The sequence below is a fragment of the Macaca thibetana genome, chromosome 4, assembly GCF_024542745.1.
Source record: "Macaca thibetana thibetana isolate TM-01 chromosome 4, ASM2454274v1, whole genome shotgun sequence".
Classification (NCBI taxonomy): domain Eukaryota; kingdom Metazoa; phylum Chordata; class Mammalia; order Primates; family Cercopithecidae; genus Macaca; species Macaca thibetana.
The window spans coordinates 161,567,827-161,593,414 of record NC_065581.1 but is presented as its reverse complement, the minus strand read 5'-3'; the positions used below and the strand labels follow the sequence as shown (position 1 = coordinate 161,593,414).

At 36.8% G+C, this 25,588-nt stretch overlaps 1 protein-coding gene across 6 annotated transcripts in view; it reads right to left on the bottom strand.

Annotated features, from left to right (window-relative positions):
* Positions 1–25,588, bottom strand: part of QKI (QKI, KH domain containing RNA binding) — a 163,016-nt gene that overhangs the window by 81,832 nt on the left and 55,596 nt on the right. For all 6 annotated transcript variants that reach the window (XM_050789301.1, XM_050789302.1, XM_050789303.1 and 3 more), the window contains exon 3: positions 17,768–17,884. In XM_050789301.1, coding sequence (XP_050645258.1) covers positions 17,768–17,884 — 117 coding nt within the window. The remainder of the gene's footprint in view (positions 1–17,767; positions 17,885–25,588) is intronic.

Genomic DNA, 25,588 nt, shown 5'->3' with positions numbered 1-25,588 from the left:
ATTCAATGAGTTAATTCACATGGACTGATAACAATGGCTAAATCACAGCTCAGTGTGTTCAAGCCCTTAACAATAACAATATCAACTTCTCGTCACCACAACCATTACTACCACCATCTAACCAAGTAAAGGTATCAAGCAGCGTAAAAGTCAGAAGAGAGACTCTAAAATCAACAAACGAAAGGGATATGGAAGAATACATATAATATAGAAAGAGCTCTTAACCTATTAGAAATGACAGGCAATATATTCATTACAATTAAATGTTAACTAACAAATGTAAAGGGAATGACAGGAAAATTGGACAAGAGACATTGCAATCCTAAATTTGTTAGGAAAGAATATTTACAAAGTTTCAAAGTATTTCTCCTTAGATTAGTTATGATTTAAAAGGGGGTAAAGTTACCTTTACAATGACAATACATAACTCATGCTATTTTAACCAAATGATCAGCTACCGACATCAAAAATGAGGCAAATTAACATCATCTAACTGCTAATGTGATGCCTGAGAAGGACACATCACTTTTTGAAACATTCTTGCCAAAAATGCATGGCCTGAATCTAGTCATGAAGAAACAAGACACACCCAAATTATAAAAGATAATGAAAGTCTGAGGAACTGTTCCAAATTACATGGTAAGAGACAGGGCAGATAAATGTAATCTGTGATCTGGACTAGATTCTGAATCAGAAAGAACTCACAACGAATGAAACATTGGAAAAATTTGAATTAGGATGACCACCAAATAACAATATTGTAATAATACTTAATTTTCAGAATTTGATAAAGTAATTTTATGTAAAAGAATGTCCTTGGTTTTAGGAAATGCAGTCTAAGACAGGGATGAAGGATCATAATGTCTGCAAGTTGCTCTCAAATGATTCAGCAAACAGTAATAATTATCTTATACACACACACACACACACACACACACACACACACACACACGCAAGCCAACTCTCATTATTTGTGGTAAAGTCACCAGGAACACTGAATGAGCCAATACTGCTCCTCAGGGAAACACAGGGTTGGTTGCCACAAGCCTTTGGTTACATTTTCATCAACAATCAATGCATAATTTCGTTTTATATGGGTTTCTGTTCAAAGACACCTTATTTAGGCCAGGCGCAGTGGCTCACAACTGTAATCCCAGCACTTTGGGAGGGCGAGGCAGGCAGATCACTTGAGGTCAGGAGTTTGAGACCAGCGTGGCCAACATAGTGAAACCTTGTCTTTACTAAAAACAGAAAAATTAGCCAGGTGTTTTGACTCGCTCCTATAATCCCAGATACTTGGGAGGCTGAGGCAGGAGAATGGTTTGAACCCAGGAGGCAGAGGTTAACGTGAGCCAAGATCACACCACTGTACTTCAGCCTGGACGACAGAGTGTGACTCTGTCTCAATAAGAATAAATAATAAAAAAGACACGTTATTTAATACATAACTGTTGATTCTTTAACATTCAACAGCCAACAGCACTAATTCATGCCTGAGCTAAGCTTCTCTAACACAAGTATTTTCTCCATAAGGCACAACACACACAGTCTTCTTGCTGTTAGGAATCCTAAATCCTAGACGGCACCTCAGCACTATGTTTGAGGGACATTTTAAACAGCAAAATCATAATAAAAAGTCGAAAAACGCTCCCCCCCCCAAAAAAAAGGTGACACTAAGCAGACCATAAAAAGAACTTTTTTTTTTATAGTATATGAACTCAAGTAAAAAGGTGGTAATGTGTCATCTTGCTCTATCTCAACATCACACAAGAGCATTTGGATGACTCAGATTTTTATTGCCACTGTGTGCGTGTCCATGAATGACCGTGAAAGTGTCACCAGTAATGATTTGAGGGTTACAGATAAGTTTCAGCAAGTTGGTGAACTTCCAAATACAAAATCAACACTGTGTGTACACACAAATGAACAAAACATTAATACAGTTGTCCCTTAGTATCCCTGCGGGATTGGTTCCAGGACCGCCTCCCTACCAGTGCTCAAGTCACTGATATAGGAAGGTGCAGTATTTGCACAGAACTCAGGCGCACCCTCCATACACTTTAAATAATCACTAATTACTTATAACACTGAATACAACGTAAAGACTATGTAAATCGTTGTACCATGTTTTTTATTTGTATTATTTTCTATTGTTGTATTATTTTTTATTATTCCCCTCCTCGGAATATTTTTGATCTGTGCTTGGCTGAATTGGAGGATGCGGGGCCTGCAGTATGGAGGTCCAAGGTATATGGCAAATCTAGGTTGAGGGTATACATGAATTCACTTTGCTAGCCTTGTAATTACTCTGTACGTATGTATAATTATTTTTTCAAAATGCAGATTAAAAGGAAATACAAAGTGTGGGTTTAGAGTTGGCAGCAACGTCAGGCAATAAAAAAGTGAACATTAATATATCCTAATAGATAAGCTTTAACTTTGTTAACCAGAGGTATGTTTCTGTTATATTTTTGTCTATATTCCTGTTCCTCTAAAAAAAAGTGATTTTTTAAAGATTCATTACATAAGCATTTTCATTTTCTGAGGGAGCTTACGATTTCAAACAGTGAAGTTGAAAGGCAATTTTGGAATGCATTTTCAACCAATCAATTCTACACATTTACCTTTTTTTGGTCGTACTTTTAAGTTAGAGAAGGGTGCAGGGTGGTCTCGAACTCCTAAGCTCAAGTGATCCTCCCACCTCAGTGGTGGAATCCCACCTACAATACTGGAATTACAAGCATGAGCCATGGTGATGGCGCCCAGTCACATTTATCTTAATGATAATGTACAGATATTCTTCACAGCATTTTCATAGTAAAAACAATTATTTTAAAACTTCAATAAACAATATACCTCAATACACATATGTACAATTAAATGCTACTTATAACCATTAAAAAGTATTGTAGGCCGGGCGCTGTGGCTCACGCCTGTAATCCCGGCACTTTGGGAGGCTGAGGCAGGTGGATCACCTGAGGTCAGGAGTTCAAGAACAGCCTGACCAACATTAAAACCCCATCTCTATTACAAATGCAAAAAATTAGCTGGGAGTAGTAAGAGGCGCCTGTAATCCCAGCTACTCAGGAGGCTGAGGCAGGAGACTCGCTTGAACCCAGGAGGCGAAGGTTGCAGTGGGCCGAGATCGCACCATTGCACTCCAGCCTGAGCGACAAGAGCAAAACTCCATCTCAAAAAAAAAAAAAGGTATTGTAGATAAGTTTTTAGTAAGTAATATACATAAAATATATCGGGTCACAAATACACAGGGTGTCGAAATATGTATTAACACACAAGTAACAATGCTAAATGGGGAAGATTACATTTTTAAAATACCAGAATTGTCTGATTTTTTTCTACATTAAACATGAAAGGCTTTCATAATTAAGAAAAATTCATTTTTATGTTATAAAAGATGAGCTTTGGTATTTGCTTTCACTTCTTTTGACTCCTTTTAAAGTACTTACTTGGCTTAAATCTTAAAACGTTCTAAACAATGTGCTATTGTAACACTTGATCATATTACACATTCTGAAGCATCCATATAGACATCCGTTTACTCGTTTTCTTATTATTCAATAATCTCACTTAGATAACACAAATTATTATTCAAACATCAATCTTATTAGTTACAAAGATAAAATCACTCAAAATTTTCTTCATATTAGATTTCTTAAGAAAATTTTTTTCTATTTGAAGTGACTAGTCCTCTACATTTAGACTACCTTATAGTTATTTTAATTCACCAAAAATCTTAAGTTAAAAAGCAGACCTTTAAAAAAACATTCTTCACTATCTGCTACAATTTCTATTACTGTTTTTTAAAATAATTAAACATATAACAATTCACAAAATGAAGAGTAATTTCAATAGTCTGAGATTCACAATTTAATTGTTAAACATTAAACACAACCCCACAAACTGTGTCCTATAACAACCTGTGATTTAAAAACACCAAATTAAAAATTATATGTCTTTAAAATCAAGAGTTAACAATTATATGTTTTAAAATCTAAAGAACAAAATAATTTAATAGTGGTCTCTCATAACTGAAGAAATAAACAGAAAACTAAAACTAGTGGGATAGAATAGGATGGCTCCCTAGGCTTATGAAACTGCCTAATAATTTGTTAATATGACTGGAAAAGCATTTCCAACTAAGGTTTGTCAAAGCGTTTTGAAAAAATCAATTGCTGCAGCATAAATACAAATCAACAACATTCCACTACTCATTCTGTCAACAGAGAGCTGAATCCTCTAAAAAGAAAATTTGTTACATAAGACACAACTACAAGATGCTCAAATATTCCTTAACTAAATTGACTGCAATCCAATCAAGACTTAATTTTAAAAGGCTCATTAAGAGCATCTAGTGATAAAATGGACTCTCCCTTTTCACTGCAACTCACGTCTCATTTCATTAGACATGGACAATTAACTCATCCTGGAGTTATATCTATGGCTGAGGAATTAGATGAAGTTTTACAGGTTAAAGTATTACTTTACTAAAAAAAACAAAGGTTTACTCTCATTGGGTCCATCTTTTTACCTCTCAAAAGGTGTCTCACAAATTTTAATAAATGTATTTTCAAATAAATTAAATTTTTTATTTCAAGTCTTCCCAATCTTTCTTAACAATGAGCAAAAAGCAGTGACTCCACTCTATAAATGTATTGAGATATTATCCAATCAGAAATAAACATTTAATTTTTATTGCACTGTTTTGTACTCTTCTATCTTAAAACAAAGCTAAGTCATTTGAGTCCTTAATGAACATGTAACCAGAAATCAAATTTAAAAACAATCTAGTCAATAATCTAAAATGAATTTTATTTTATAAACACAGAGCAAAAAAATAAAAATAAAAAAATGAAGGGGTGAGGAGAACAAAAGTAGAGGAGGAGGGGCACCAGGGAGCTAGTTTACAATCCTGAAACAAACACACCACGTCACAGCTGGCATTTAAACCAGTGCCGCCAGAAGTGCAGCCGACAAGTACAGAAATCAAGCCTGTTCAGAAACTCTTTGAGGATTCTGACAGGATAATTTTATGTCTCTTGATAAAAGAAAGTTTTAAATGAGGTTAAATATATGTCTTTTTGAAATTTGACTTCTCTGATAACTCATTTTATTATATTTCACCAAAAGATATAATGGATTGAATTTTTTTAGTGGGTCTCTTACCATAGACAGTTTGAAAAGCACTGAAAGAATGGCAGGTCTTCTTTTCTCTTTAAAAACAAACCAATCTACCACTTTTGAAGTTGAATTCAACACCATATATCACATGACATCTTAACAAAAAAGAGAACTAAGGCTACTAGGCAATAAACTTTTAGCTAGGGCAGAACACCTGTAAGACAAGCACTGTAATTAAACATGTCAAAGTCTCTTAAGTTTATTATATTTGTTTTGAATTCAAAGTAGATTAAGATCAGAGGATTGAAGTTTCAAAGATTTTATCCTAACACAAGAAAGAACTTTCTAAGGCAGAGTTGTCTGAGACTTGATCATTTGTCTTCTGCTCACTTCTGTCCATCTCTTCCACTACTGTCAAGTTACCTTTCCAAAACAATTAATATGTCATATAACTTCTCATCTTTAAAAGAAAAGAGTGTCAGTGCATGGCTTTCAAAATGAAATCAATTTGGATATAAGGTTCAAGGTCCTTTATCCTCAGACCTCAGCTTTATCTCCAATACCAACACTCCACTGTGCCCCATATCGAGCATCCACACCGAGCATCCACATAGCAACATACCCTGGTTGATTCTATTTCTGATGTCTAGAATACCATTTTACTTATTTGACTGGTAAACTCCTACTTCAGTCAATCTTCTCTAGCTTCCTTAAAAAACCTTCAACTTTCAAAGAACACATTACTTCTTGACTTCCTGTGGCATGACGTATATATCATCTCCGTTGTATTAGTTCACTGTCAATATTATTAGTCTCCCAGGGGTGAAAGTTCCTTGAGGGCAAAAAATCATAGGCATTCAAAAAAATAACTGCTGCCTCAGATTGTATTAAATTAACTATGGCAGAAAGTAATGAAAACTGACTAACAGTCATTTGTAGTACTACTTACTGAAATATCACAGAATTAAGTATCACAAAGATGGTTTAGACTTCGTGACTTAATAAGGTTCCCTCTAGACCACGTTATATAAGAGTACACATTTCACTGCCACTTCTCTAAAGCAACTCATCTGTTTTCATAGCTAATTCTACTATTCAATTGGATTCATGAAAGTTGGTAAAGAGGCAATTTGTAAGATTAACCCTTTAACAAAGAATCTGTAACAGTTTCTACGCCCTAATTCATCTCATCAAATGGTACCAATAAGGGAGACTGAAGGAAGAGGGGGATATATATATGGTTTGATGGTGAGGCAGTAATACAAAATGCAAGAAAAAACCATTTCTCACAGGGGACACCTTTCTCAACTAAGAATTCCACATGAGAATCAAATTTCAATGCCCAGCCCAAGACATAAATTATATGTGGTTAACTTATCTCCTGTGTAACAATAACAGTAATGGCTCTCTTGATGAATCATCCTTAATAAAATGAAATAACTCCTACGTTCTGTGGTTCAGATGAGGAACCCTAGCTGAGAAAAGCTTGTAAGCTTATGGAAAATCAAAGCATATTTCCACTTAAAAACATTTAAATAGTAAGTAGTTTATTAAGCCCAATCAGAAGTTATTACAATTACAATGTGCCTTAAGACATGCTGTAATGGTACCATTTCAAGTAAGCCTAACCATTATTTATAAACTGCTTCAGTCAGAAAATTTAAAAAAACACTACAAACAATAGTTGGGAAACTGAAGATGGTAACAGTGTTCATAACAGTAATGACTTTTACACACACACACACACACACACACACACAGCATAACTTCTTTGAAAGTGCCTTTAACAGATGCTCAATCTATTGCAAAACAGAGCAAAGTTTTGTGAAGCTGTGGGGAAACTGCTACTCTCATACACTGCTGATGGTAATGCAAACCACCACCCCAAGACAGTGGAATTTAGCACTAACTAACAAAATCACACACCACAATCCTACTTCTACAATTCTATCCCAAATATAAACTAGCAACTTCAAGAAACACTTGTCAACACAGCACTATTCCTATTTGTAACGGCAAAAAAAGGAATAAAGGCTGTTCTTTATATACTCCCATTAAATGATCACAATATACTGTTAAGTGAAACAAATAATAAAGGTATGAAAAAGTGCTGAGAGTATAATAATCTATGAAAGGAGAAATTACACACACACATACATACAGAAAAAACTGTTACATAACTGCTTATGTTTAAAAAAAAAAAAAGAAAGAAAGAAAGAAAAATGGAAGGATAAACCAAAAACTAAAAACAAAAAATCTACCCAAACAGAAAGAGAGGACTAGGTAAACAAATGGGCCAGAGATAAAAGTCATACTTTATAAAAATTCTCTGCTTTGTATATTTTGCTTTGGAGCCATGTAAATATTTTAAAGTAGAAAACAGGAAAATATTTTATGCAATTTCCACAACTAGAAAATCAAGTGCAACAAACGAACCTAACCATGGATCTGTATACTAGCATAACTGTTACATATAAAAATTATTCCAAGTGCTTTAAAAGATGGTAACTTGTATCTAGTGGATATACCCTCAAAATAGTAAGAGCTCAGTGTAAAATTGTTGTCACCAACTATATAATTGGTAGTAGATTCCTTTTTGAAATAAAGCAAATGAACCATTATTTTGTGTCATTAGGAACCAGAATTTTCAGTAAGAAAGAAGATACAGATAGAAGATTAAATAACATTATAGTCCTAAATTTAATGAGAATGAATTTGTGAAAATATTCGTGTGTATTTCACAGCTGTGAAAAGCCTACAATAATGAGCATCACTAGAGCCCAGATTATAATCTCTGCACTATTTCTCTCTGTTTTTGTTTTGTCTTCAGTGTTTTTTGTTAACAAAGCTTCCCTGAAAAATTGGCTGATGCCAAGTCTGAGGAGGAATTCTTACAAGAGTGCAGGGTATCGTATCACACTACACTAGAAAGCAAAGTTACTATTCACATTTACTAGGTTTATATTGAAAAGATTTAGAAGTCAATGCGAAGAAGTCCCTCCAATGGCCAAACAACTTGAGCACCAGTGAAAAATAACAACTTCAATGAACGAAACATATACAACTGTTTAAATGCATTCACAGTGATACCCAAAGTGGGGGAAGAAAAACACTCATTCTTTCAGTCTGTAGGATTTCTCGGAACCAATTCACTATTTAAAAACTAGCAAATAATTAAACATTTATTCTACCTTTCTGATAAAAACTGTATCTAGCTAATATGAATGAAGAAATAGAATATAGCTATTCTGCAACTCCCACTGAGAAAAAAAAAGAACCTAGAAAACAATCAACAATGATTGCTAAAATCACAGAGAGGAAATGAGACTTTATGTACTACTATCACAACACTAGTTATGAAATATTCCTTCAAAAAAGAATAGAAATGAGGAAGAGAAGGTGGGAGAGCTGAATCTAATTAAACCTTTGTCACTACCAATTTACAAGAAATATGGCGAACAGAGATAAATGTTAAACACCACCATGAAAATGCCACCAGCAAAATCCACAGGAATTCAAGACAAATCACCCAGTGACGCCAAGAGGGAGAAATGGCCGTCTGGAAAGTGGCTTAAGAGATCTATCAATTACAATGTAGATGACCCTCATTTGTATGCTCATTAAAACAAATCATTTTAAAAGCATATTTATGAGACACCAGGGAAGCTATTAACACTGACTACATATTTGATGATAAAGAATTTTCTAGAGATTAAAACACAAACACATTATCATTAGAGTTCTTCTATTTCAGAGATAGCTAATAAAACATTTACAGTTGAAATTATACGTCTGAATTTGCTTCCAAAATAATCTGTGAGGCAAAAGGTGGAGAGAGGCAATGGGGAACGAGAGAGTTCCCTCTTCAAAAGAGAGAGGCAATGCTGACCGCTGACCGTGGGTGATGGGTAAATGAGGGTTCACTACTCTACTTGTCTTTCCATTGCTTAAAATTATGCATAATGAAAAGTTAAAACAAAAAACAAAAAACCATACCCATGCTACAGCTTGTCAGAGAGCTAAGTATTCAACAAGATCGATAAAACAGGCTGTTTGGAACCCTACTTTCCTACTTGTACTTGATGTTATGCTACCAACTGCCAAAGCCACTCTGGTGTATCAATCACAAGACTGAATTAATTTATCTCTTTCAAAGTGTTGACACAGCAGTAACATATTTCATAAAAAAAACTTGCAAGTTCCCCCACCCAAAAATTCAAGGAAATTTATTTTTGCATATCACTATGAAGGCTGCCTTGAAATGTCCTTTAAGTGCACGTTCCTATCACCTAGCACAAAGTCTTAGGCATAAAGCTCTACTATTTGGTGAACTGACATAGGACAGGATATAGAGTTGCAGGAAAAAATGCTGATTATAAAGCAGCAAATATAATATGATCCACTTAATACACCACATGTGTACATATGTATAACTGCATGAAGAACAATCTACAAGACATACCAAACTATAAACAAGGGTAATATGTCTAAACTAATGGAATGTCAGGAGCCTTTATTTTTCTTGAGACCCTCTGGGACTTCCTCACTTTTCTTTTCTTTCTTTTTTTTTTTTTTTTTTTTTTTTTTTGAGATGGAGTTTCGCTCTCCTTGCCTAGGCTGGAGTGCAATGGCGTAATCTCAGCTCACCCCAACCTCCGCCCCCTGGGTTCAAGCGATTCTCCTGCCTCGGCCTCCAGAGTAGGTGAGATTACAGGCATGCCTGGCTAATTTTGTATTTTTAGTAGAGACAGGGTTTCCACATGTTGGTCTCGAACTCCCGACCTCAGGTGATCCACCTGTCTCAGCCTCTCCAAGTGCTGGGATTACAGGTACGAGCCACCGTGCCCAGCCTACTTTCTCACTTTTCTAAAAATATAACACATTGACCAACTAAAATATATTTTAAGCACAACAAATAGGGCTAAGAAATCTCTGCTATTAAGAGATACTTAACAATTTGTAATGTATATGAAAAGTATCATGTGAAAAAAGTTATTAATTGCTCTACCTAAATAAGTTCTGTAAAACAAAATTCAAAAATTCCACCTATGTCTGCAACTCTGCAATATGACTCTAGTAACATTTCCTAAGTCATGTTCCACAAAACACTGTAGTTCTTCAGGAAGTTCTAGAGACATCTTTAAAAAAGGAGAGACTACGGCCAAATATATTTGGGAAACAAGTATTAAGTTAAAAACTACTACCAATTGATTTCAAAGCCCACATTCTGATAAGAATGATTTACACAACTGAATTTGAGTATCCAGTGAGAGACAGAAGTTTCTATTTTGTGTACTCTTTAGGTAGAAATGAGGAACCAGGTGGCATACTTCACGTCTTTAAGGCTCCATTTCTGTTGGAAGAGTGTGACTCTTTTCCAAGGTTGTCCCATGGTCTGAACATGATGTGGCACAGATAGTAAAAGTGGCTGATACCATCCAGCCCAACCTTGTCCAACCCCCGGTCCATGGGCCGCATGCAGCCCAGGAAGGCTTTGAGTGTGGCCCCACACAAATTCGTAAACTTTCTTAAAACATTATGGTTTTTTTGTTTTGTTTTTTGTTTCTTTGTTTTTTTTCAGCTCATCAGCTACTGTTAGTGTATTTCATGTGTGGCCCATGACAATTTGTCATCTTCCAATGTGGTCCAGAGAAGCCAGAAGATCGGACACCCCTGCTCTGACCACTGCATCAGCAGCCCTAGAATGGCTAGAAGAAGAGTGCACATCCCTTCATTTTGAGCAAAGAATTTGAACTGGAATTGCTGAGTCTTTGCACATTTCCAGATGATGCAACATCTGGCCTGACATGGCTTTTGATAAACTGCACACATTTCACCAATCAACACATTGGGAGAGAAGGGAGGAGAGAAAAAGGAGGTGAGAAGGAGGAACCCACAAGCATTGCTACTTAGTCTCCTCTTGTTTATGAGAAGCGAGATCTCAGAAGAGCTGACAAATTGCAGACTGATAAGACAAATCCATAAATGGCATCACCTACAATGACAATGCATATGTATTCCCGAAGGGTGAACTTCAAGGTACTACTTGTCACTCCACAACAATTTGCCAAGTACCTAATGATGTGCAAAACACTGTTCTGTTTTAATGGCTTACATATTCTCATTTGCTACATTAGAACCAGCTGACTCCCACCTGTTTCTAAAGGCGGACCACGCCTCCTAGCATGAATACATTTCTTTCACAGCCCTGGATACGGCCTCTGCAACTCAAGCGAAACACCAAAATTACTTTCTTTTCCTAAAATTACTCCTCTAGTCTGCCATACCACCCTGAATGCACCCAGTCTCATCTAAAATTACTCCTCTAGCATTTGTAATCTGCTCAAGTATATAGATTTCCATTAAGAACATGGGATTAAAACCTCTAGGGAGAATTCCTGAAACATCAAAGGAATTATAGTATGATACTGTGATTTATGATAAAATAAATATAATTGGTCTTTGTTTCCTGGCACAAATCTCCTAAAACCCTTGAATCTCCCAAATAATACAGGCATACCTCCTTTTATTGTATTTCACATACACTGCAGTTTTACAGATTGAGGTCTTATGGCAACCCTGCATCAAACAAATCTTGTGGCACCATTTTTCCAACAGCATGTGCTCAATTCGTGTCTCCAAGCAGCATTTTGGTAATTCTCACAATATTTCAAACTCTTACATTACTATTATTATTATGTCTGCCATGGTGACCCGTAGACAGTAATCTCTGAAATTATTACTATAATTGTTCTGGGGTACACCAACCATGCCCATATAAGACAGTGAACTTAAGTGATAAGTAGTGTGTGTGTCTGGACTACTACTGGAAGAAAATGACATCTAAAACTTTCATAGCTAGAGAGAAGTCAATGCCTGGCTTCAAACCTTCCAAAGACAGGCTGATTCTCTTGTTAGGGGCTAATGCAACTGGTGACTTTATGTTGAAGCCAATGCTGATTTACCATTCCAAAAATACTACGGCACTTAAAAATTATGCTAAATGGGACAGGTGCAGTGGCTCACACCTGTAATCTCAGCATTTTGGAAGGCCGAGGTGGGCAGATCACTTGAGGCCAGGAGTTCGAGACTAGCCTGGCCAACACAGCGAAACCTCATCTCTACTAAAAATACAAAAAAATTAGCTGGGTGTGGTGGTGCATGCTTGTAACTCCACCTACTCAGCAGGCTGAGGCACAATCGCTTGAATCCAGAAGGCGGAGGTTGCAGTGACCTGAGATTGCACCACTGCACACCAGTCTGGGTGGTACAGCGAGACTCTGTCTTTGGGGGGGGGAGGGGGGGGAAGCTGAGGTACCCTGCCTGTGCTCCATAACTGGAACAACAAAGCCAGGATGTCAGCAGAGAAAGGTTTACTGAATATTTTAAGCCTACTGTTGAGACATATTGCTCAGAAAGAGAGATTTCTTTCCAAATATCACTGCTCATTGTCAATGCGCCTGGTAACCCAAAATCTCCGGTAGAGACATACAAGGAGATAGATGTTGTTTCATGCCTGCTAACACAGCATTCATTCTGTAGCCCATGGATCAAGGGGTAATTTAGACTTTCAAGCCTTATTATTTAAGAACTGTCTTTCATAGGCCTACAGCTGCCACAGATAGTGATTCCTCTGATAAATCTGGGCAAAGCATATTGAAAATCTTCTGGAAAGGAATTACCATTCTTAATGCCACTGAGAACATTCATGATTCATGGAGAGAGGCCAAAATATCAACATTAGCAGGAGTCTGGAAAAAGTTGACTACAACCCTCAAGAAAGACTCTGAGGGGTTCAGGAGTATGATGGGGGAAGAAACTGCAGATGTGGTGGAAAGAGCAAGAGAACTAGAATTGGAAGTGGAGCCTGAAGATGTGACTGAATTGCTGCAATGGCATGATCAAACTTGATCAGGAGCTGCTTCTTATGGATGAGCAGAGGAAGTGATTTCTTGAGATGAAATGTATTTGTGGTGAAGATACTGTGAACACTGTTGAAGACAATAAAAAAATTTAGAATATTACATAAACTTAGTTGATAAAGCAACAGCAGAAGTTCTGTGGGTAAAATGCTATCAAAGAGCACTGCATGCTACACAGACATCTTTTGGGAAAGGAAGAGTAAATCTATGAGGCAAACTTCATTGTTCTTATTTTAAGCCATCATCACACTCACCCCAACCATTGGCAACCACCACCCTGATCAGTCAGCGGCCATCAACATCCAGGCAAGGTCTTCCACCAGCAAAAGAGTAAAACTCCCTGAAGGCTCAGATGATCATTAGCATTTTTTAGCAATAAACTATTTTTAAACTAAGGTACATGTATATTTTTAAGACAAAATGCTGTTACACACTTAATAGACTACAGTATGGTAGAAACATAACTTGTACATGCACTAGGAAACTAAAAAAATGTGCGACTAGCTTTATTGCAATATTCCCTTATTGTGGTGGTCTGGAACGTGTTTGTGTCTTTTTGTATAATGAGGTAACAAATGGGTGGGGGTCCTGGATAGTCTCAAGATCAAGGCTGATTGCCAGAGAAACCCCAACCAAATAAAATAGAGGGCTGAGACTTTCAGCCTCATTCCCCAACCTCTAAGGAATGGAGAAAGGCTGAATGTTGAGTTGAACACCAATGGCCAATGATGAACATCAGTCATGCCTACATAATGCAACCTCCATAAAAAAAAAACAGAAGGACAGGGTTTGGAGAGATTCCAAATAGCTGAACACATGGAGGAACATAGAGGGTGGCACACTGGAGAAGGGATGGAAGTTCTGAGCCCCTTTCCACATGTCTTGCCCTATTCATCTTTTCCATCTGCTGTTCATCGGTATCCTTTGTAATATCCTTTATAATAAGTAAGTGAAGTGTTTCCCTGAGTTCTAGCAAATTAATTGAACCTGAGGAGGGACTTGCAAAAAAACACATTTATAGCTGGTCGGTCAAAAGCACAGGTCATCACTGGGGCTTGCAAATGGCATCTGAAGTGGAGACAGTCTTATGGGACTGAGCCCTCAACCTGTGGTATGTGACATCATTCCCAGTTTTGAATTGAATTAGAGGACATCCAGATGGTGTTTCCTGGAGATTTGTTTGGTTTGTGGGGAGCTTCTGGTGTCACACAGCATCTGGTGTCAGAAGTGTACTGAGTGGTGTGTATGAAATGGTAGTCAAAGTTTATAATACTCAATATTCAAGTTGTTCTAATATGTCTGAAGTTATCACTCTTAGAAATGGTTTATAATTAGAAAATAATGTACAACAGCATAGAACTTAGACTTCAGTTTTTTTGTTTTTTTTCTCCCAAGACAGAGTCTCGTTCTGTAGCCCAAGCTGGAGTGCACCGGCACACAATCATAGCTCACTGTTCCTCAGCTCCTGGGCTCAAGCATCCTCCCACCTCAGCCTACCTAGCAGCTGGGACTACAGGTGCACATCACCACACCTGGCTAATTTTTTTTTAAGTTTTATTGTAGAGATGGGGGTCTCACTATGTTGCCCAGGTTGGTCTTCAACTCCTGGGATCCTCCTGCCTCAGCCTCCCAAAGTGCTGAGATTACAGGTGTGAGCCACTGCACCCAGCCTAGTTTCAAATTTGACTGCCACATTTTGGTGTGTGACCTTTGGCAAATTACTCAACTTCCCCGAAGCTTTGGTCTCTTCATTTACAAAATAGGAATAAAAAACTTAGCCAATACAGACAAGAAGTTCGTAATAGTTTTCAAGCCCTGGTTCTGTGATCTTAACCAGTACCATTCCACTGGGTATTTATGCACTAAACCAATGCTGTTGAGCCCATCAATAATGCTGAAATAACAATCCAAGAAAATGAAAATTAAAGTGGCATATTAACTTATTTGCTTAAAACCAGCAGCTTAGAATAATATAGTACTATCTTCCCCAAAGCATTAGAAGTACACAGCATTTACAATTTCCTTTATTTACCAAACCTTTTCAGGGAACATGAGGGAAGGTGCACCTAAGCCTTTCATTTATTACCTGAACTAGTCACTCCTTTCACAGATATTTTTTCAAGGCCTGCACTCTGTGTCAGGTACTCACCAAACACCAAGGAAATTGATACTCCATAAAATAGCCATGGTAGGCTCTCACTGAGTTTACCAGTGTAGGGAAGGATTCAGACCAGCACACAACATTCCCATCATAACCTTTTTTGTTAAAAGTAAAACAGGCAATCAGTAAATTAAGATTTTCTAGCTTTCTTAGTGTGTGTAGATATACATATATCTATACACACATTATATATACACATATATATATGCACATACGTCTATATATATATGGAAAACTCTGTAGAAAAGTTTAAAGCAAACGGCTTTTTCTCTTGAACTCCTGAAATACAACTCAATGAGCTATCTTTATTACTTACATCAATACTTCTTTTTGTTTCCATCTCTTTTCATGTTCTTTACCAAATGGTCAAGCATTCCATTCTGACTTTACTTTTATTATAAACACTTATAAGAATGCAACAGTATAATCACACAATTACAAGCTCTAATGCTCACTGTCTGGGAGGGTTTGAAAGAGTGAGCAAGGTGAGTGGAGGGCCATTACTACAGAATTCACAGAAACTCAGAAGAGGGGGAAAGGGGTTTCGTTAACTGGCTGACAGAACAGCTTAACTGATGAATATATACTAACCTTTTTGTACAGATTTATATATCTGTGAGTTGTCAAGACTTCATTCACTGTCCATAGGCAATTAAATAGTATTACTTAATGCCCACATAATCCTAAGTCCAAACATGAGAACCAAAACTTTATGGCAACATTCATCTGAAAAGGTTATCACTCAACTGATTCGAAATACGCACAATTTTTTTAAGATTCTAATAAAAAAATTTAATACATCTAAAAATGCTCAAGAACTCACAGACTCCCATGAAAATATCTTTAAACACAGCTGACAAAGAATACATTATAAGATTTTTAAATAATCAATATTATGAGAACTTTTTGCCCAAATTTCTTGGCTACTAAATCACTGATGAGGAGCAAAAATGAATGAGACCCAGTCAGCTTATGTGAGGGCTTAAAAGACATGAGGCGGAGGGCTCAGAAAACAAGTTTATCAGATACCCTGTGGGTCTGGCGTTCATTCCGTAAATTCCACAAAGCGATTCAGTGGACATGGTCTAACACAGTTAACCACGCACCATTCCTAGATAGCCCCTTCAAGTCAATGGAAAGAAAGGAAGAAAGGAAGGAAGAAAGAAAAAGAGAGAGAGACAGACAGACAGAAAGACAGATAGACCAAACCTTCCTAAAATACTTTTAATCTTTGGCCATCAAAATCTAGTTTTTTAAATCCGCCAATTTTTACAAGAATAGAAATTCAAAACTATCCTACCTCGCAGTATTGCTGGATAAAACAAACTAGGTTAATAAAATCTTCCTAAAAATAATATTTAGATAGTTGGGTCTTTACTAGTTAAACCAGCAAAAGAAGAAATGGCAGGAGAAAAAAACCCACAGAAACAGAAACAAAATACTTTAAAATGTAAAATCAACACAAAATGTGGATGAAACCCACAATGTATCTCACATGGCTAGTGACCGCCTTCCTTTCAATAGAGTTCTGTCTTCTAACTCTCCCAGTGATGTGACATACATCCAAAGTTATCTGACCATTCTTACTTAAATCTCATCAAAAGAAATATTTCAGATTTTTCAAACTTTTAGTTATATACTTTTACACACATTACAGTCTGAATAATTTCCAAAATGGCAGCTTCCCAAAAGTAAATAACAAAGGAAAGTAACATGATGAACTGATATTTTAATTTGCTAAGTAAAAAAATGATAATGAACAAGAGAAAATTGCCAGGCGTGGTGTTTCATGCCTATAATCCCAGGTCTTTGGGAGGCTGAGGTGGGTGGATCACAAGGTCATGAGTTCAAGACCAGACTGACCAACATGGTGAAACTCCATCTCTACTAAAAATACAAAAATTAGCTGGGCATGGTGGCGAGCACCTGTAATCCCAGCTACTCAGGAGGCTGAAGCAGGAGAATCACTTGAACCCAGAAGGCGGAGGCTGCAGTGAGCCAAGACTGCACCACTGCACTCCAGCCTGGGCGACAGAGCGAGACTCCATCTCAAAAATAACAAACAAACAAAAAAGAAAAACAAGGGAAAATCATGACACCACCTTTGAAAAGTTTTAAAAGTTCCTGACATGGAACATAGTGGGTTTGTTTGTTCGTTTTTGAGACGGAGTTTTACTCCTGTCGCCCAGGCTGGAGTGCAGTGGCACAATCTGCAACCTCTGCCTCCCAGGTTCAAGCGATTCTCCTGCCTCAGCCTCCTGAGTAGCTGAGATTACAGGCACCCGCCACCACACCTAGCTAACTTTTGTATTTTTTTTAGTAAAGACAGGGTTTCACCATGTTCGCTAGGCTGGTCTCAAACTCCTGACCTCAGATGATCCGCCTGCCCCGGCCTCCCAAAGTGCTGGGATTACAGGCATGAGCTGCCGTGCCCGGCCTGGAATATAGTGTTTTAAGCACAAAAACATCTGGAAATTTTATTATTGAGATGTAAAAGTATAGTAAGTTACTCACATAAAGACTCAAGCCATTTTCAAGGACTTACCTTTTTTTTATCCCTCATTGAGCCTTTGCCTCGGACCATGATTTTACATCCGGTTTCTGCTTCAAGTTGTTTGGCTGTAAGTCCTCTAGGTCCAAGGATTCTCCCAACAAAATTAAACTGAAAAACAAAAAAATAAGGGTCACAATATATTATTCACTTGCTAGAACTTGCAGCTCTTAAAATATAAAGTATATCTACATTTACTTACTCAAGTTAAATGTCTTTTTAATACTAAGTTGAAATAAAATCTATAGCCCTTATGAATTTCTTGCTAAGTCTCAGATTTAATTACAATAGCTCATCGTTTAGCATTACATTTTCACAAGTATTAACACAAACTATGAACTGGGAACAGTATACAGCTAGAACAGGTACAACTGTCCATCAACATATTACCTAAAACAGACAGTATTAAAGAGTTTGACAAAATATTAGATGCCAGCCAAGAATGCAAGTCCCTTCCACAAAATGTCCAACTTCTCTTTGCAATGACAGTGTTGAAGAAATTGTTAGGGACTGCCCTTTCTACCAAAATCCTTGGGGGAAAGTCCTCTTCGATTTACCTAAGAAAAATTATACTTTCTCCAAAGCAACTGTTCAGAAATATGTTACCGAAAATTATAGGTTGGCTATGCTAAATGTGTCTTAAGAGTACATATTCCTTTCTACCTTTAACTGGTAAGAAACCTAAACTCTGAATATCACTAAACAGGACAGTGATATCAATAACTGTATAAATAAAAAATTGTACAATAAAAAATTACCATCCCTCAACAGAAATTCCTAGTATTCATATATACAAGTTATTTTTTTAAGGCCAATAGGAAAAACGAGTTAAATCGTGAAAAGTAAATTTTCCTCATTTGCATGTCATCTGCATAAAAGACCAAAATATAAGAGTTTGCTATCAGTTCCACAAAATTCCACTGGTGGTTTTCATTTATTTATTCAATCAAATAGGTACTGATTCTTATGTATATGGTCTCCTATTTTTTCTGGCATTTATCCAACTGTCAGTATACCATTACATAAAAGTAACATGCTAGAAAACCCACTGCCATCAGGGCTTTAGAAGCTGGGTACTTCTGGTATCTTCTGTACTCCACTGGCTCTTATTTGCATTGCCACACCTTAGAAACGTGATTCTCAGATGAAAGGTGGTAGGTAGTATGCCTATATCATTAGAAGAAAGTCTCCGAGGGGATTTTCATACATCTTCTTTCACCCTATGTTGAGACTCACAGACTGATCTATAAGCACTTAATTTAGCTCTTCAAGATCCTAGATTCTGAAATCTGCTAATAGCTCTTTATATTCAAAGAAAGTCCCTTATCTTTGCCCAGTGCTTCAGTATATAGTAATTTTACCTCTTTACCCAACCTAAACCCCCACCATGATCCACTTTAACAAAGGACTTCCAATTTAGAAACTCATCAACTTAACCTCCCCACATCTCCAATTTAAATAAACTCAAGTAGTATACGACAGTAATGTGCTTAAACTCTGAAAGCACACAGATTCCAGCTGGTATCCAAGTTCAAATACGAAAATAGTAATTAGGAATCTGAAAACTGACCTGGCGCAGCGGTTCAGGCCTGTAATCCCAACACTTTGGGAGGCTGAGGCGGGTGGATCACTTTAGGTCAGGCATTCAAGACCAGCCTGGCCAACATGGTGAAACCCCATCTCCACTAAAAATACAAAAATTAGCCGGGCTTGGTGGTGCATGCCTGTAATTCTAGCTACTTGGGTGGCCGAGGCATGAGAATCGCTTGAACCCAGGAGGTGGAGGTTGCCGTGAGCTGAAATCATGCCACTGCACTCCAGCCTAGGTGACAAAGAGGGACTCTGTCTCCAAAAAAAAAAAAAAAGGGAATCTGAAAATCACATCAAATAAGCCTCAATTACAGAATGGGGACAATACTATCTGATAGAGCTACAGTGATGGCATGTACAGATATGTGTGTGTATAGCTACACCATACATACACAAGGTCCATTAAAAAGTGTGCCATATAGTTGACAAGAGCCTACCAAGTCTAATGCAAATCCTTTTCTTAAAACCTCAGGCTCTTACTCTTAATTAAGCTTGGAATGTCATTTCTAGAAGGAGGTGTGATCAGTAGCAAATTTTGGCCTACAGAACTCCAGAGAGACTTGACGCTCAGAGACTTGAGTTTTGCAGAAAACAAGAATGAAAAGGTGGAACTAATATATAGAACAAGCGACCATCACTGCCCACAGAACACCAAAAGCCAGGCTTCTGACTTGTAGGTAATAGGCTAGTTTTTTCTCTAGAAAAATTGAAATAACCCATGAAAAGAATTCTGTGTTCCATTATATGGCTTCCATCTCAAAGACTGGAACTTTAGGTGGTCACCCCAAATTAAGGTAGGCAGTGGACAGCTCTGTTCCTGAACACAAGCTCCTAATTCAAATTTTCATTGTTTCACACTTAAACAACGTTCACCAAAGGTTCATGAAGGGCTCTATCATGAGAGACACAGGACAAGATAAAGAAGCAGGACAAGAGACTGAACCTGGAGGAAAAAAAGACTACAGGACAAAGATGATTTAAAAAAAAAAAAACTTTTAGTATGTAGTGTTAAATTATTTTCTAAAATGGTTGTATATAATTTTATCCCTCCATATAGTATAAAAATTTCTTTTGATCCACTTCCTTTCCAATATTTATTATCAGTGTTTTTATGCGTTACCCATTCTAGTGTATGTATTAAATGTTTCAATTAGCATTCCTCTGACTACTCATGAAGCTACGCATTTTTTCATATTTGTTGGCCATTTGGATAAGCATTTTTTTGAAGGACATTTGAAGTTTCCTGTGTTTTTCTATTGTGTTATCTTTTCCTTACTGATTTCTACTTTGGGGTTACACAGCTGGCAGGTATTTTTCCCATCTGTGGCTTGTCTTCTCCCTCTTCAATGGTGTCTTATGATGACTGAAAGTTTTTAATTTTAACGTAGTTCAAATTTTCAACCTTATCTTCATGGTTAGCGTTTTGTGTCCTGTTTAAAAGAAGCCTCTCCCCACCCTAAGGTCACCAAGATACCCTCTGGTGTTATCTTCTAGAAGCTTTACTGTTAAGTCTTTCGAATTTACATCTACAGTGTACCAGGAATTGATGTCTGTGCATGAGATAATTTTCTTTTTTTCTCTCACATGAATATCCAAATGTTATTAAATATCCGAATGTTACTGAATACAAATGTTATTGAAAAGACTACCCGTTTCCAATTGCTCCACAGTGTCATTACTGTCATAAATGTTGATCTACACAATCATCCCTTAGTATCTGGGGTGGGGGGGATTGGTTACAGGTCCCCACACAAATATCAAAATCCACAGATGCTCAACTCCCTTATATAAAACGGTGTCACATTTGCACATAACCTATGCACAACCTCCAATATAATTTATATCATCTTCGGATTACTCAAAATACCTAATACAATGTAAATACTATGTAAATCACTGTTATGCTGCATTGCTTAGGGAAAAAAATTGTATATTTCAGTACAAATGCAACCAGTTGAAATATTCCCCCTAAATATTTTGATCCTAGGTTAGTTGAATCCACGGATGTGGAACCTGAGGATACAAAGAGCTGACAGTACTTAGGTCTGTTTTGGAGCTCTCTAGTTTATTCCACTTATTTATCTTTGCTTTAATATCACACGGTATTAATTATGGTAAATTATATGGTACACCAAGTTCTTCCTTCTTGCTGTTCCTCAAGAGTGTCTTAGCTATTCCTGGCCCTTTACATTTCCACATATTTTAGAACAAGTTGGTCAATTTCTAAAACAATACTTGCAAGAATTTTCACTGAGATCATATTATAATATAGACTCTTCAAAACCATAAACACTGTACAATTTTTCCATTTGGTTAGGTTATCTCTCATCTCTCTCAGTAACGTCAAGTTTATTTTTGTTTAGGCTGAAGTGCAAGTGGCACAATCATAGCTCACTGTAGCCTTGAATTCTTGGCCTCAAGCAATCCTCCCACCTCAGCCTCACCATGCCTGGCTTTTTAATTTTTTATTTTTTAACTTTTTTGTAGACTTCGGGTCTCGCTATGTTGCCCAGGCTGATCTCAAACCCCTGGACTCAAGCCATCCTCACCCCAACCCCACCCCAGTGCCTAAGCCTTCCAAAGAGCTAGGATTACAGGCTGGAGACACCATGTCCAGTCTCCAAAATGTAGAGTTTTTTTTATTGTGCCTTTACTTGTTTTTACTTTTGTTGTTGTTAGATTCATTCCTAGAAATTCACAGGGCTTTTTCTGCTATTGTATGTCATAATTTTAAGTTTTCATTTTCTGTTTCTGGTATATGAACATATAATTGGTTTTTGTTTTCTATCAACCTTATAACCAGCATTTCTTCATTACTGACTCTCACGAATTTTTTGTAGATTCTTTTGGATGCTAAACAATTACATCACAAATAATGACAGTTCTCTATTTCTTTTCCTTTCCTATCATATATTTTTATTTCTTTTTCTTGCTATCCTTACAGTACTGGTCAGCACACCCTGAGTTCAAAGCCAAATAAAAGTGTATCATCCTTGACTTGTTCCAAATTTCAAGACTAAAGGTTTCAACAGTTCACCATAAAGTTTAAAGTAATCTTAAACTTTTTGAAGATACACTTTATCACATTAAAACTCCCTTCTATTTCTTAGTTTGCTAAGAGTTTTCAACTACAAGTGGATATCTAAATTTATCATTTTTCACTATCTATTAAAACAACAATATTTCTCCTTAATTCTGTTATAGCAGTGGATTTCAACTAATTGTCAAATGTTAAACCAATGTAAAGCAAACTCGAGCAAATTGTTTCCTGGCATTTTGGTGATTTTTTTTTAAAGAAATGTCCATTCATAAATAGAACTGGCCTGTAATTTCTCTTTCTCGTGTCTCAGGTTTTGGTATCAAAGTTATTCTGGTCACAAAACATGTTGGAATGTATTCCTTCTTTTTCTACTCTCCAGATAAGCTTGTATATGGCTGTTATTTCTTCCTTAAATAATGAATAAAATTCACTGGTGAAGCTACTTGAGCCTAGATATTTTTCTATAGGTTTTAAATTATGGATTCAGATTTTCTGCTCCTTCGTATGTCAATTTTTAAGTTGTGTCCATTTTGTCTAAATTTTCAAATTTGTTGATTTAAAGTAGATGTCTAATTTAATTATTTTTAATACCTATAAGATCGGAAATGATGTCCCATTTTTTTATTCTTGACTGGTTACCTCTATTTTCCTTTTTTCTTGATCAGTCTTCAAAAGTGTTTTAAAAGAACCTGCTTTTGTTGACGGAGGTAGACTGATTTCAAAAATGGCCACAATTCTCTGCCCCTCATTGTGTCCATGCCATCTGCAAAGGGAATCTGCACCTCCTCCTACCTCCTGAATCTAGCCTAGCATTGTGACTTGCTTTAGCCAACACAATGTAGTGGTAAGAATGATATGCCTCAGTGTCAGTCTTACATGGTTCTACTCTCTTAGAGCCCCCTTCCCCCATGTAAATAAGCTTGGACTAAAACTTGTTGGGGAATGAAAGTCAGTGATCCAGTCATCATCAATGTCTGCAACCAGGCAACTCCCAGAAGCACAACCACCTGGCTGACCTTACAGCTGACTGAACGACAGACTCAGGAGCTCAACAAGTGGTGTAAGTTTCTGGAGAAATTCATTATAATAAAGAGATAGCTAGCTGAAATACTGAATTATTTCATTCTGTGTTTATCTTTAATTGATTTCTACTCTTCATTAACTATTTCCTTCCTTCTGCTTCCTTCGTTTAATCTGCTGTTCTTTTTCCAAATTTTTGAAATGAATATTTTGCTTATTGTATTCCTTCTTTTCTAACATAAACATCTAAAGCTTTACATATACCTCTCTAAGCTGGTTTTAGTTGTATCCCACAAATTCAGATAGGGAGCAGTTTCATTTTCATTCAAAGTCAAGGTAATCTGGCATCTACTAAATATTTAAATATATTATTCTCATTTCAACATATAATAATTTCCTAGTTATATTTTTTGATTTCTAGCTTTCTACAGTGTAATCAGCAAACATACTACATGTAATAGCCATCCTTAATATTTGTTCAAACTTGCTTTTCAGCATAGTACATGGTCAATTTTTGTAAATATTCCACAGGTGCTTAAAAAGAATGCAAAGTCTGGTGTGATTAAATTTTATCTGTTTCAGGCCGGGCGCGGTGGCTCACGCCTGTAATCCCAGCACTTTGGGAGGCCGAGGCGGGCGGATCACAAGGTCAGGAGATCGAGACCACGGTGAAACCCCGTCTCTACTAAAAATACAAAAAATTAGCCGGGCGCGGTGGCGGGCGCCTGTAGTCCCAGCTACTCAGGAGGCCGAGGCAGGAGAATGGCGTAAACCCAGGAGGCGGAGCTTGCAGTGAGCCGAGATCGCGCCACTGCACTCCAGCCTGGGCGACAGAGCGAGACTCCGTCTCAAAAAAACAAAACAAAACAAAACAAAAATAAATAAAAAAATAAATTTTATCTGTTTCGCCTTTTACTTCTAATTTTGCTGTATATGTGTAAAGGCTATTACAACCAACCCTTAAACAAGAGGTCTGAACTATGTGGGTCTACTTACACACAGATTTTTTTTCCATAAATATTACATCACGCATGACACCCCTCCCACCTCCACCACTTCTTCTGCCTCTGCCACCCTTGAGACAGTAAGACCAAACCCAAATCTTCCTCCTCTTCCTCAGCCTACTCAATGTAAAGACCACCAGGATGAAGACCTTTACGGTGATCTACTTCTGCTTAATGAATAATAAATATAGTTTTTTTTCCTTATGATTTCTTAAAAACATTTTCTTCTCTATGGCTTATTTTATTGTAAGAATACAGTGTTAATATATGTAACATACAAAATGTGTTGATCAACTGTTTATGTTATCAGTAAGGCTTCCAGTCGACAGCAGGCTATCAGTAGTTAAGTTTGGCGGTAGTTAAAAGTTATATGTGGAATTTTTTACTGCAAAGGGGGTCAGTGCCCCTCACCCCTATGTTGTTTAAGGGTTAAGTGTGTATCTTCCTGTCATTATGAAGTGGCCTTCTTCATCTCTAGAGATGCCTTTTTGCCATTAAGCTTACACTGATACTAATACAGAATTTTCTGTTAATTTTTCTTATGTGTCTTTTCTTGATCCTATCTATTACTTTCAAACTTTTGTTATCTTTAAACAGGACTCCTGTAAAAATCATCTAAATGAGTTGCTTCTTCATTGAACTTTAATAGGCACAGCCCACTTATACTACATGGTTTACTAAATCTTTTTACTAAGTGTTTTCTATGTACTCTACTTCTTTTCTTTTTCTTTTCTTTCTTGCCTCTTTTTCCTGGATGTGGGCAGAGGGAGGGTTGCATATGAATGTATTTTCTTGGTTCTTTTCTTCTATCAGTTTGGAAGTTATATGCTTGTTCACCCTAGTATTTACAACATGCTTCCTTGACTTATCAAACATTAATATGCACTTGTACTTTTACCCTTTTCCCATATAAATACAAGGACCTCAGAAAGTGTAATATTTATCCTCAATCCAGTTTATATGCCTGTGTTTTTCAAATTCTATATATTTTAAACTCAACAGGCCATTATTTTCACTTTGTACAAATATGCATTTAGGTTTATCAACATATTTTACCATTTTTGTTGCTCTTTATTCCTTTATGCATCTTCAACTTTTCAAAGTCATCATTCTTCTGCCTGGAAAACAACCTTCAGCATTTCCTTTAGTGAACGTCTTCTA